The sequence below is a fragment of the Schistocerca americana genome, chromosome 8, assembly GCF_021461395.2.
Source record: "Schistocerca americana isolate TAMUIC-IGC-003095 chromosome 8, iqSchAmer2.1, whole genome shotgun sequence".
Taxonomy (NCBI): Eukaryota; Metazoa; Arthropoda; class Insecta; order Orthoptera; family Acrididae; genus Schistocerca; species Schistocerca americana.
In genome coordinates this window covers 220,854,993-220,869,066 of record NC_060126.1, presented here as the reverse complement: position 1 = coordinate 220,869,066, position 14,074 = coordinate 220,854,993, and the positions used below count along the sequence as shown (strand labels likewise).

General features: G+C 43.4%; 1 protein-coding gene across 1 annotated transcript in view; it reads left to right on the top strand.

Annotated features, from left to right (window-relative positions):
* Nucleotides 1-469: 469 nt before the first annotated feature.
* The window catches only part of LOC124545684, a 150,899-nt gene continuing 137,294 nt past the window's right edge, over nucleotides 470-14,074 (top strand). Inside the window, exons 1-2 of the mRNA XM_047124631.1 lie at nucleotides 470-611; nucleotides 709-739. Coding sequence (XP_046980587.1) covers nucleotides 470-611; nucleotides 709-739 — 173 coding nt within the window. The remainder of the gene's footprint in view (nucleotides 612-708; nucleotides 740-14,074) is intronic.

Here is a 14,074-nt window from a genome sequence, read left to right as displayed (position 1 = left end):
AACCGGCCGGTCTGTGGATGGTTTTTAGGCGGTTTTCCATCTGCCTCGGCGAATGCGGGCTCGTTCCCCTTATTCCGCCTCAGTTACACTATGTCGGCGATTGCTGCGCAAACAAGTTCTCCACGTACGGGTACACCACCATTACTCTACCACGCAAAGATAGGGGTTACCAGTGGGGGTCCACCGGGGGCCGAACCGCACAACCCTGGGTTCGGTGTGGGGCGGCGGAGGGTTGAAGCGGACTGCGGTAGTCGCCGTAGGGTTGTGGACGTTTCTTGATCCCCGGTTAACATACAATACAATACAATACCTGTACCTGATTATCAGAACACTCAAATGACAATACGCCTCATGGTAGGACGTGCAAAAGTAATTTTGTACAAATATGCCGAAGAAAAGAAACCAGGTATTGGTTTTTGCTTTAGACGCACAGTGGTGTAACAGGTAGCGATCCGGTGGGAATGGCGAGATGCGCCGCCGAAACTTTGCCGCCGGCGCCGCAGACGTGCTCGTTATTAAAGTGTGGCGGCGCCGGGAGGCAGCATCCTGCCGGAGTACTGCCGGGGGAGGTGGAGTTCGCTTCCAGTTTCACCTCACCCACAGGGACAAAAGTAATGCAAACTTCCAATTTTAAAATTAACGTGGAGTTTCCGTCCGCTGCGAACATACGCTGTTGAATGTCATAAACTGGTTTCCTTCTGTTTGTAGTGTTCACAGGTGTGCAGCCGGAAGGTGATAGGTGTGGAATGGACGTCTATTTTCGTTAAATACGCGGTCGCACGACGCGTCGGGTGGAGTGGTGCGGCACGCAATATCGCAGACTGCTGGTCGTGAGCTCCGTTCCTCCACGAGAACAACACGGCCAGTGTCAGCACTCGCTTTTCCACAGTATTTGCTCAGTGGAAGAGGAGTCAAAACAAGCGAACACGTGTTTTCGCTAACTCGTAGGTACTCAGGCGTTCCTCATAAGACGACCGTCAACGTTTCCGCCGTGATTTGTACATCTTTTAGTACGCGATGAGTTAAGCCGGAGTGGTAGCACAGCGAGTGGCGTTCTGGCTTCATAATTGTGAACCTTGTATTCGAATTCCGATTACTTGTTTTACTTTATTTAATTCATTTTCGTTTATCTACCCATGTTTTTCTACTGTTCAAACGGTTCCAAACACTGAAAGCTGTAAGCTACAAAGCGCACAAACTCACCAAGCCGCGACCGAGGTCAGTTGCAGCACGCCGCAGACAACCGTTTACCGCCGCTGCCGCCAGCTGACTGCGTTTCGGTTAACCTCATTAAGAGCCAGAAAAGGCAATTAAACTATCTCGAAAACTTTGACGGTCGTTCTCACAGAAAACGATAGACTATCTACGGATAGGCAGATACACATGATCGCTTATTTTGACCCGTCATTCAGTGAGCGGTTTCTGAGAAATCGGTCTGTGGCACTTGCCCTGTTCCTCTCTTCCTCTCTTCCGCTCGACGCGGAAGCCGCTCTCGGCCGAAGCGCTGGTAACACTGTAGATCAGTTCAAATGGTTCAAATTGTTCTGAGCACTATGCGACTTAACTTCGGAGGTCATCAGTCGCCTAGAACTTAGAACCTATTAAACCTAACTAACCTAAAGATATCACACACACCCGTGTCCGAGGCAGGATTCGAACCTGCGACTGTAGCAGTCGCCCGGCTCCAGACTGTAGCGCCCAGAACCGCACGGCCACTCTGGCTGGCTTGTAGATCAGTCTATACAAGTTACTGCAAATGTACTGGTTATATTGGGTGTCAATATTTGCGATGAAAGTGATGGATTCGTAATGGATGTCATGCCCGAAACTAGTCACCGCAGATGAAGGATTTTTCTCACTGAAATTTAGACAGAATTACAGATAACAATTTTAATAAAAGATAGTGTCTTCATCATCTCCCCATTCATTCGTGTATTCGTGACTACGGCGGTGCCCGCACTTTCCCATTGCTGTTGCAATTCTTTGGCATACAAGATAGCACGGCATGATACAACTCCCTTACAGCAGAGTGTGGTCATACCGTCCACGTAATTTAGCGCTTAAAAGCTTCTTTATTTGGGTGGACATCATTGTCTCTACCAGGAGCGTACTCTTAAACTATCACGTACTGGATCGAGCTTCCCTGCAAGTGTCACTATAGAGACGGATATTAGTGATGATGGTATCATCAGAGCGACAACGGTTACTACAGTTAATAAATCCATCAAGCAGTTTACGAGAGTAATTATGCTGGAAAGAGTAGAAAAGCAGTTGCTGGAATCCTACATGGCGAGTGGATAACATTTGGTTCTAATATGGTGGACCTAAAGGAATTATGGGCAAAATATAAACGGATTGTAATTCGCATTGTGGAGAAATACGTACCGAATAAACAGGTTGAAAATGAAATACACTCAGGGTGCAGGTTAAAAAAGAACGCGGAAATGAAGACAGGTAAAGTTTATCAGAATTTTGTGAGCTTACAAAATGTTCGATGCGTGAAGCATACCACTTCCACCACCCTAAAAAAGAATCCTCCAAAATTGTGGTCCTACGTAAAGTCCCTAAGTGTTTGAAGGATTCTACTCCGTCATTCGTTGGCCAGTTTTTTGTGCCAATAGAAGACAAAAAAAGAAGGACTGGTGTTTTAAATATAGCGTTTTAGATATCATTCACGCGCGAGGATCGCACAAACATACCGTCGTTTAATCGTAGTAGAGACTCCCATGTAGAGGACGCAGTAGTAGGCATCCCTGCCTCAGAGAAAGAACCGAAACAATTGAAAACAAAGAAGTCCTAGATGCGGATGGAATCCCTGTTCGGTTTCACAGACAGTACTCTACGGCATCGATCCTTCAATCAGCTTGAATTTGTCGCGAATCTCTCACCCAACGCTAAGTACCAAGCGACCGAGAAGAGACGCAGGTGCCTTCTGTGTATAAGACGGATAAAAGATCGACCTGGAAAATTACAGACCAGTTTCCTTAAGACCGATATGCTACAAATTTCTTGAACGTATTTCATGTTCCAGTATAACAAATTTCCTTGAGACAGAGAACCATCTGTGCACAAATCATCACAGATTTAGAAAGCATCGCTCGTGTGAAACTCAGCTTTGCCTCCTATTGCACGATATCCGTGGATCAAGGCCAATAGGCAAATTACATGTTGCTAGATTTCCGGAAAGCATTTGACAAGGTGCCCGCTGGAGACTGTTAACTAAGGTTCGAGCATACGAAATACTTTCCCAGATAAATGAGTGGCTCGCAAACTTCTTAAGTAACAGAAGCCAGTACGTTGTTCTCGACTGCTGGTGTTTAGTGGAGACAACGTTATCGTCAGGAACACCCCAGGGAAGTGTGGTAGGACCCCCTTTGTGATGAATGGCAGCTTGATCTATATGTAGAGAAATGCAGGTGAATGCAGATGATCAGGAAAAACAATCCTGTAATGTTCGAATACAGTCAGTAGTGCGCTGCTTGACAAGTCACGTTGATTAAATTTCTGAGCGTAGCGCTGGAAAGCGACGTGAGAAAAAAATGGTTCAAATGGCTCTGAGCACTATGGGACTTAACATCTGAGGTCATCAGTTCCCTAGAACTTAGAACTACTTAAACCTAACCAACCTAAGGACAACCCACACATCCATGCCCGAGGCAGGATTCGAACCTGCGACCGTAGCGGTGACGCGGTTCCAGACCGAAGTGCCTAGACCGCACGGCCACACCGGCCGGCGCGACGTGAGATGGAACGATAACACAAGGTTGCCAGTAGAGGAGGTGAATGGTCGACTTCGGTTTATTGGAAGACTTTTAGGAAAATATTGGCCGTCTGTAAAGGAGACCACATATAGGACACTAGTGAGACCCATTATAGAGCACTGTTCGAGCGGTTGAGATCCCTACCCGACCGTATTAAAGAAAAACAACGAAGCAGTTTGGAGACGTACTGCTGTATTTGATACGTTCAAGCAGCACGCAAGTATTGCAGAGATTTGCATGAACTCAAATGGAAACACTTGGAGGGAACACGGCGTTCTTTTCGCGGAACACTACTGAGAAAATTTAGAGAATAGGCATTTGAACCTGAGTGCAGAACGATTCTACCGCCGACACCACACATTTCGCATGAGGACAGCGGAGAGAAGATAAGAGAAATTAGGGTTCTTCCCGAGGGATTTAGGTAGTTGTTTTTCTTTCGTTGCACTTGGGAACGGCATAAGAAAGGGAATCAGTAGCAGTGGTACTTTGTACTCTCCGCCATACACCATCAGTGGCTTGCGGAGTATCAGTGTAAATGCAGAAGTTCCTAAAAAGCTTTATTGATGTTTAAAAGAGACAATTTTTGGAATGAACCTTCCGCGTGTTTAATTACAACGACAACATCTATCGCAGGATATGGTCTGTTAGTATAAATGGTCCTCTCATATTGATAAAGGTCTCACGTGGGCTGGGCACACGGCGTGTCTTTGGGGTTTGGGTGATAATACTGCCCAAAGGACCACCCGAACCGATGATAGCGTTAGAAATTAATGTAGGTTTCAGGGATATGCCAGTAGCATCTACAGAAGTAAGTGTCTATACAGAGCTCCTCCTTCGTGAATAAGCCTTGTACAACTGAGATGTAGCACCTTCCTAGAGGCTACCGGCTAACTACTGTTCTGCCTTAACAGCCATCAATGTGATAGGCGAGCAATACACCTTATAACTAAATAATTTCTTATAGATCTTTCTACTACCCTCCCGATCGGGACCGTTGAGTGAATATCCCCGTTATCTGTTACACGTAAGACTCCATCGCCGCGCCGCACGGCTGTCGCTCCAGCATGCCAACAGCTCAAGGTTTGAGGAGGACCGGTGGCACTCACCAAAGCCCCAGTTCAGGGAGCCCGAGCTCACCAAACACGTACCCAGCCAAGAAATCCTGAGTTCTCTGGGCAGCTCGCCATTTGGTTCAACCCAGCAGACACTTAAGACCGATAGAACGCCACGCATGTGGCGAACATTACCTCCAGGCGTTGCAGATGTCACGCTAACCTACCACTTCTGTTGTTATATACCCTCCACAGTCTACAGCCACTTATTCTTGCTTCCTTGGTAGGAGAACTCTTCTGTTTCCATTAATAAGCAACATGTTACCAGAAAGGCTACGACGTTTGCAAACCTTGGCATCAGTAGCTGACCATTTTGCATTTATTTCAATTTCTAAATTTTCTTTGATTACATTTATTGCTTCTGTGATCATGGTGATCTAGTCAGTAGAGTGCTAGATTTAGGTCCAGAAGATGCCGGCTTCAATTCTGGGAATTTTTCCTCGCTCCAATCCCTCCAAGACTGTAGCAGGTCCGCTCTATATGCTGTCATAATGAGTACTGGCGATTGTCCCAGGGGACAAAAGGTGACTTGGGGGGAGAGACCTGGCATCCCTCCCACTCCTAGTGCCACGACCAAAAGGCAGCACCCCATCTGCAGTAACGCCGATTGTCCGGTCACTGGCCTGACCCACAGACTTCTCCTTAGAGCTTCTGGAACGAACTGGATGAGTTGATAAAAGTGATGAGAAAACTAGGTGGGCTACTCTCCTTTGCAACATTTACCTGCTCCTTCCAGTTACCTCTCTACACAGACAGTCGCCGCTCGGTCTAGGACATTTGTCGTAACATGGAACCGACTTTCCAATGACATTAAAAAAGACTGCCCGTGCGAGCGTCGATTCACGTCACTGTCTTGCATCTCGCTTTGTGTGCCACAATTCTGTCCTCATAGACATCAGTCCATGTAACCGAAGAGATGAAAATTGGAGGGAGCCTAGTCCTGGCTGTATGCCCAGCAAACACTTCACAGAGAAAACGATGCACGATTGTCTTCGATGCAGTTTCAGTGTGCGATCGTGCGTTGTCAGCAAGAAGAAACCACGTGTCAGTTGTGTTATATGGGTTGCTTGAAATCAGGTGAACCCTCCACCATGAAGAAAACCAATGACGTCACTTCGTGGGAGATCCTATTACTCTGTGCATGTTTACGTGACCACTGTGCACTCAGAACTGAGAACTGGTGTAGGATTGTCCAGATATTTTAGATGGTGGTGGTAACGGGTTTTGGAGCATGACTGTTCGGTCTCTACCGCCTTTACTAAAATTTTAACCAGTTCTTCTCAACTTTTAATCACCAGTTCCGTTCCTAACATCTTCATTGCTCACTGTGTTCCCTAACATACTTCTTAGGAATTTTATTTCACTAGATTGGATTGTTCTCTTCTTGTCATTGTCAAGGTCTCCGATGCACATGTCAGTATGGATGTAGTGTTGTACAGTACTCCCTTACACTTCATAGGCACCTTTCTTCCCCAGATTAAGCACCTCCCGTACTAACATAATACATTGCTCTGTTGTACCCTTTTGCTAACTTTTGCTCCTACGCTTGCATTTTTCATCGTCACATTTTCTAGATATTTGACTTATTCGAAATATCAATATCATGTGTTTTACTGTTAACTTATTCTTTACGTTGTCTTTCTCCTCTGGCTGCCACCATAATCTTCGTTTCTTCCACACTGAATTTTATTCCGCATTTCTCGATTGTTTTTCATTTAAAATGTCTGTTTGTTCTGTACGTCCTTACCGTTGGTTTCTCACGCTAAATGTACATAGCAATATCTTCTCCACTATGAGCTTCTTCTGTCTCATTCACAATCTCTTCCATCACCATTGTAAATAATAATGGTAACACCAGAATTCCTTGCCCAAACCATCTCTAAAAGGCCGTCTTTCGCATTTATCCCACGACCCGAAGTGGTCAATCAGAGTCCTTTCTGTTTATCATTCGTGTGTGGCTCAGGAGAGGGGTGGAGGGGGGGTGGGAGCGGTGGAGGTTGATAGTGTGACACAAGCACCCACCGCCACATAGCGTCAGTTGGCAACTGGAATACAGATGTGAATAACTGCACATTACGTATTTTTGTGTGCGCTCATTGCATCTCGACCTGTAGAGTTGTTACATTAAACTTTTACATATCGGAATTACCAGCGCAGCGTTTATTTATGCAAACAGATTTCACATTTAAAACAGAAACCGAAATGCGTCAAAATCCTGTATATTGCATTAACGCGACAAAAACCGTAGCGTCGTTGTTACTCTAACCGCATACAATTTACGGCCAATATTGTCAAAACAAGCTTAATGGAATACCAGCCACATGCGGCGTTGGCACACGAAATGAAATGAAGTTATTGCGGAATAGTGCAACGCGTTTTCCACCGTTTCCTTTCTGAAATTAACCCCTACATATCTTGTATTTCGTACTGAATAGTGTCCAGAGTATTAGAAACTTCAGTACTTTAATAAGGATGCCTTTCGTCGCTTCCAATCGATAACTTCGATGACTGTGATCCACCGTGGATGCAATTCTCGTCTTTCGAGTTCTCATTACAAATTTTTCACTTTACTTTATCTTGTGCTTCGCACCCTATTTAACGCCTCACAATTATTCTTTCTTTCCTAGTAGTTTTCCTTCCTTTCAGTGAAAAGGGCAATGTGTTCTACAAATCTTATTTTTAGTGCAATATTATTCTTAGTCTGAGCTTTCCTCATTATATCACCCACCTATAAACATAAAACAAATCGTCAGGGAACTGTGGAGAATAACTTTTTCCTCAACCATACATGAATTACGAATACCTTAACGGATGGATTCCAGCAATGCATTACCCAGCCTAACGAACACCTGTGGAACGCTGATATTCGTAAATAACAGTCGAAACATTCTTCCAGTTCGCTATGGTGAAGTGAGAGTTTTCTCTAACATTATACTGAGTTCTCCAATTCGTTTGGTTAGAATAGCCCGGAAGAAAGGTTTTACGCTGTATAATATATTTAATTTCCTTGTTTGATTATTTTTGGAAATCGCAAGTTTTGCAAGCAGAAAATTACAAGGAATATTTTGCGTCACTCCAGAAGGTTTTGCCTTGTAAGGTTCGCTGCTGAAGTAAAATGCCGTGGGTAATTTTGAAACTAGCGAACCTTTTCTAAAAACCATCTGATTAAATTATGTCATGTGTATTCTGCATATATACATATATGTACTCTATGTAAGTGTACAGGGTATAACAAAAAGGAATGGCAAAAATTTCGTGAAACATTTCTCACACATAGAAATGAAAAATATGTTATTTGGACATTGGTTTGGAAACGTTTTATTTCTGTATCAGAGCTCGTTTTCTACGGGAGACACACAGAAACAGAAAGCACCAACTTTACATGAAACCTTTTCTACCATGAAATTTTGAAACCGTTCTGTTGGTTAAATTTGGTTAGAATGTGGAGTAAGTTGTAATTCTTTGGTTCACGGCTTGTGCTTGTTGCCAATTAAACGAAGATGATGTTGACATGTGGCTCTCTTGCTTGCTTGCCTTGGTATGCGGCTAAATTCATTGCTTGTGTTGCTGTTACGTCATCAACAGAGATATTCAGATGTCACTGTTAGGACCATTCTCCTCCTCCCCCCCCCCCCCTTCCCCCCCCCCCCCCCCCCCCCCCATCACCACAGTCTCAACGGAGAAACTTACTGTCTTAATTTTAATTTTAATAATGAACAGCCTCTATTGCACCGTTTACCTAGAAATTCACTTAGGTTTCAGTCGGGATAACCCACCCTTCTTCAGAATAAATGTATCTATCGTTTGTTCAAAATGTTCAAATGTATGTGAAATCTTATGGGACTTAACTGCTAAGGTTATCAGTCCCTAAGCTTACACACTACTTAACCTAAATTATCCTAAGGACAAACACACGCCGGAACCAGCCGCACTATCGTTTGTCCATAGCGGACATCGTACAGCACTCGTGACTGCCGCATCGCGGTCGCGAAGAAGGGCCGAGGCAGTGCCAGATAAGTTTTACATTCTGACGATAATTTATGGATTTGTAGTTTTAGCTTGACGATGTCCACTATGGACAAAAGATAGATACTGTTATTGTGAGGAAGGTTGGGTTATCCCGACTGAAACCTTGGTAAATTTCTAGATAAACGGTGCAGCTGAGGCTGTTCATTATCAAAATTAAAATTAATATTTATACAGTGGCTGACAGGGCCGTGAAATGTTGAAGATATTTAAACTTATTGTCCTCTCTTAGCGAACACTCTACCTGTTCTGCTTGAAGCTGTGTGCCGGGCAGGGTGGCCGAGCGGTTCTAGGCGTTACGGTGTGGAACCGCACGACCGCTACGGTCGCAGGTTCGAATCCTGCCTGGGGCATGGATGTGTGTGATGTCCTTAGGTTAGTTAGGTTTAAGTAGTTCTAAGTTCTATGGGACTGATGACATCAGAAGTTAGGTCCCATAGTGCTCAGAGGCATTTCAACCATTTAAAATTAAATGTATTCGCAGCAACTTAATATGAAGCATTTCGATTACATGAGAAATGTAGATTGTTACAAGTAATAATCGATATATGACAAACATGCGGAAGAAATGGTATTCAATCCACCACGTTTAAAAGTCATACAATATATTTGTAATAAACTGCATATTGAGAAGAGCAGCGGAATAGATTTTCATCTTGTAAGGTTTGGATATCATTTTTACTACTAACGCTGTGTTTTATTAAATCTAACAGCAACATTTTTTTTTTGTTATAATTTATTATTAAGCTGGCATTCATTTATTGGGCACCTTCATGCTATGTAGTGCGTTTGGTTCCACCCTTCTTGTACGTCGCCAATGAACAGTTATTTTCTAGTGTCTATTTATGTTTTAATTCTGCAACCAGTCACGCTACACTTGCGTCAATTTCGAATTCAATACATAAAAATCCGTTTCAAGCGTCTCTGCTGATCTTCAGGCAGCCCTGCATACGGAACACAAGTTGTTCGAAAGAACCAGTAATTTGGACTCTCTAAAATTAACAGTAGAAGTACGGCTTGTAAACGATGTCCAGTGTTGTGTTGATGTGGTGTCAGGTATAGAAGGGAAGTGGGACTGTGGGGTGGAGGAGTTAAAGTGACGTTATTTAGTGTGCAGTGTTATTGTTTTATTCTATTCGGAGAGAGTGATGAAGAGGAGAGGTGAGAGAAAATGAGGTTACAACAGCGAGGGAGACTAGTGTTACATAAAGAAGTGGCACCGTTATGTAACTTGTTTTCTGTATGACGACACAACCCGTAACGCGCCATCATGTATTGAATGAAAGAATAGTATTGATGTAATATGATTCTATACGGCACTCACAGTCTTTACAATTAACTAATACCTTTCACGAGAAATTTTATTAGCTGCTACTAACAATAAGTTATATGATTCTTTACGACGCTCACAGTCTTTACAATTAACTAATACCTTTCACGAGAAATTTTATAGATGCTACTAACAATTCGTTCACTAAGTGGAATGCGTTTACCGTCACAGCTAAGCGTAACTTACTTGAGTGAGCAAGTACACATTTTCCTAATTTTTAGGTAAAAATGTGTAATTTCAATGCTCGCTGTTAAATCTCTTGTCAATGTAGGACCTATCTAGCCAGAACGCGTCATTAAATTTATCATATTCTCCAAAGAAGGTGCTTCTGGTGGTTCACAATCAATTCTTTCTAGATCCAAGCTATATTTTGAGGGCGGTATTTGTTCTACTGTATTAATGTAGAAACTCATAGGTTTGTGCACAGAATGGGTTCGTAGTTTCTATGCTGAAGTTGTAAAATATTAGCTGAGGTCAGTAAAGCACGTTATTGCATTGACGTTCTGTCCGGAGGTGCGGCCTGAGGTATTCGAAACACGGTGGCGAAATGAAGTTCCATCGACGGTTGTGCAGCATGTGGGGGGAGGGGGGGAGCTACTAGCTCGTATACCACAATTATGCTAATGTAAAATCTTATTTTTGTTTCAACGACTTCTTTTCATTAGGTAATGCATACACTGATCAGGCCAGAGCATTATGACCGCCGACGTACTACCGATATAAGCCCGCACAGGCGACAGCAGCGTCACCCGACGAGGGATGACAGCAAGTCAGACGCACGCACGGTGCATGTAGTATCAGTCAGCGTTCTGTCCGTGTGTACAGAGTGGGGAGGAGGCATTATGTATCTCAGTTTGACGGCGGGTAGATTGAGATGGCCCAGAGGATCGGCACGAGCATTCCGGAAACTGCACGACTTGTCGGGTGTTCAAGGAGTGCTGTGGTGAGTGCCTTCAACAACTGGCGAAACCGAGATGAAACCACGTCCAGACGTTGTGTGGTTAGGCGGCCAACTCTCATTACAGATGTGGAACGTCGTAGGCTGGGAAGGCTGGTAAAATAGGACAAGCGGCGAAGCGTGGCGGAACTAACACCAGACTTTAAAACCGGGCAAAGTACAAGTGTGTCTGAACACTCAGTGCACCGAACATTTGTAACGACGGGTCGCCGCAGCCGACGACACATTCATGTGCCAATTGTAGCACCATGACATCGCCAAATACGACTAAAATGGGAACGTGACCATCGGCACTGGACGTTGGTGCACTATCAGACCGTTGCATAGTTTATATTCTTCATCATGCGGGGCGTATCTGTCTTCCTAGGGAACAGATCCTTGACGCATGAACTGCGGAACGGAGACAAGCGGGCGGCGGCTCCATTATGCTCTGGGGAACATTTAGGTGAGTCCTGTGGGCTCGTGCAATGGACCACGACGGCCAAGGAGCATCGTACACTGGTTGCAGACTTACATGTATCCCTACATGACGATGTTGTCCTCTTATGCTTTTCAACAACATAATGAGCCACGTCACAAGGCCAGATGTGTGAAGGAGTGGTTCGAGGAACACTATAGCCAGTTCCAATGGATGTGATGGCCCTCCAACTCGCCGTATCTGAACCCGATTGAACACATCTCGGATGTGGTTCACCGTGGGGCTAGAGCTCATGGTCTCCACCCCGGATATTGGGTGATTTGTGTGTGCAGATGTGGTGCCAACTCCCTGCAGTGGCCTATCAAGGTCCATGCCACGACGCGTCGCCGCTGTTATCCGTGCCAAAGATGGACTTACCGGCTATTAGATAGATGTTAGATAGATGGTCATAACGTTATGGCTGCTCAGTGTAATTATGTGTACACGAAATTGTCAAACGCTTTTGCATGCAGTATTTCACAATTTTTTTTTTTTTTTTTTTTTTTTTTTTTTTTTTTTTTTTTTTTTTTTTTTTTTTTTTTTTTTGCATCAGTCTACTGACTGGTTTGATGCGGCCCGCCACGAATTCCTTTCCTGTGTTAACCTCTTCATCTCAGAGTAGCCCTTGCAACCTACGTCCTCAATTATTTGCTTGACGTATTCCAATCTCTGTCTTCCTCTACAGTTTTTGCCCTCTACAGCTCCCTCTAGTACCATGGAAGTCATTCCCTCATGTCTTAGCAGATGTCCTATCATCCTGTCCCTTCTCCTTATCAGTGTTTTCCACATATTCCTTTCCTCTCCGATTCTGCGTAGAACCTCCTCATTCCTTACCTTATCAGTCCACCTAATTTTCAACATTCGTCTATAGGACCACATCTCAAATGCTTCGACTCTCTTCCGTTCCGGTTTTCCCACAGTCAATGTTTCACTACCATACAATGCTGTACTCCAGACGTATATCCTCAGAAATTTCTTCCTCAAATTAAGGCCGGTATTTGATATTAGTAGACTTCTCTTGGCCAGAAATGCCTTTCTTGCCATAGCGAGTCAGCTTTTGATGTCCTCCTTGCTCCGTCCGTCAATGGTTATTTTACTGCCTGGGTAGCAGAATTCCTTAACTTCATTGACTTCGTGACCATCAATACTGATGTTACGTTTCTCGCTGTTCTCATTTCTACTACTTCTCATTACCTTCGTCTTTCTCCGATTTACTCTCAAACCATACTGTGTACTCATTAGACTGTTCATTCCGTTCAGCAGATGATTTAATTCTTCTTTACTTTCACTCAGGATAGCAATGTCATCAGCGAATCGTATCATTGATATCCTTTCACCTTGTATTTTAATTCCATTCCTGAACCTTTCTTTTTATTTCCGTCATTGCTTCCTCGATGTACAGATTGAAGAGTAGGGGCGAAAGGCTACAGCCTTGTCTTACACCCTTCTTAATAATTTTATTATTAGGGCTATTATGTACAGCCTGCTGATGAGAATAGTTTAATAAATTATGTAAAAACGTTTTATTTGAACAAAGAAACGAGTACCTCTATTCCAATTTTATGCAAACATTTAACTTTTTGTAAAAATGAAATGTTTCAGAACTTATTCGTATTCAAAATTTTCGTGTTCCGCAATGTTCCAGCGTTATTCTTCCCAAAGCTCAGTGCCATAAATATTAAGGCCCGATTTTTTTTATTTCCAAGATGTCTACTATTTCTAAAATAAAGTGTTCGGTTGTCAATTAGTGCAATTTCCTTTTCCAGAACATCCTAGGCAAACTTTGGGAATCTCCATGCTAATTAACATTTGTCTTCCATAAAGTAGTAGCTATTTTTTGTTGTTTTCTAACTATACAAACTTAGTTTTAACAGATTTACTTCACTGCCTTTGTATCTTTGTATCTTTTCTTTTTTTCTTTTGTGCTGGTATCTAAGGTGTAGTGGTCCTGTATTTATGCTTTTGCTATTTCCATAGTAAGCACGTCTATGGACAGGGGTCGTGCACGAAGACGCTATCGAGTCGACGCCCGGAAGTTAAAAAGTGAAGATATGCGCCAGTGAAACTCCTATGCCAGTTCTGTGTGAAAGATTCGGCAAATCTGTATTTTGCAATCTGTATCATATAACCAACAAGCTGATGATATGAAGTGTTGAGTAACAATAAAAATTAATGGTCTGCAAAAGTAAAAATCGGTTGTGTTGTGTTGTTTCTTTATTAGTTGTTTGTATAAGTTAATAGTCATCAGATGAAGAGTGAACTGACGAAATTCCATGAAAGTAGGAAGACACCAGACAGATCGCTTAAGTTATGAGACGTGCAGCCATGACCCATCCGGAAATGAAACCAGAAGGAATCGTAACGAGTGCTATAACAATAACGTATTCTTTCCTCGTTACTTACCAGGAATCTGAGTAGTATCTTTGTAGA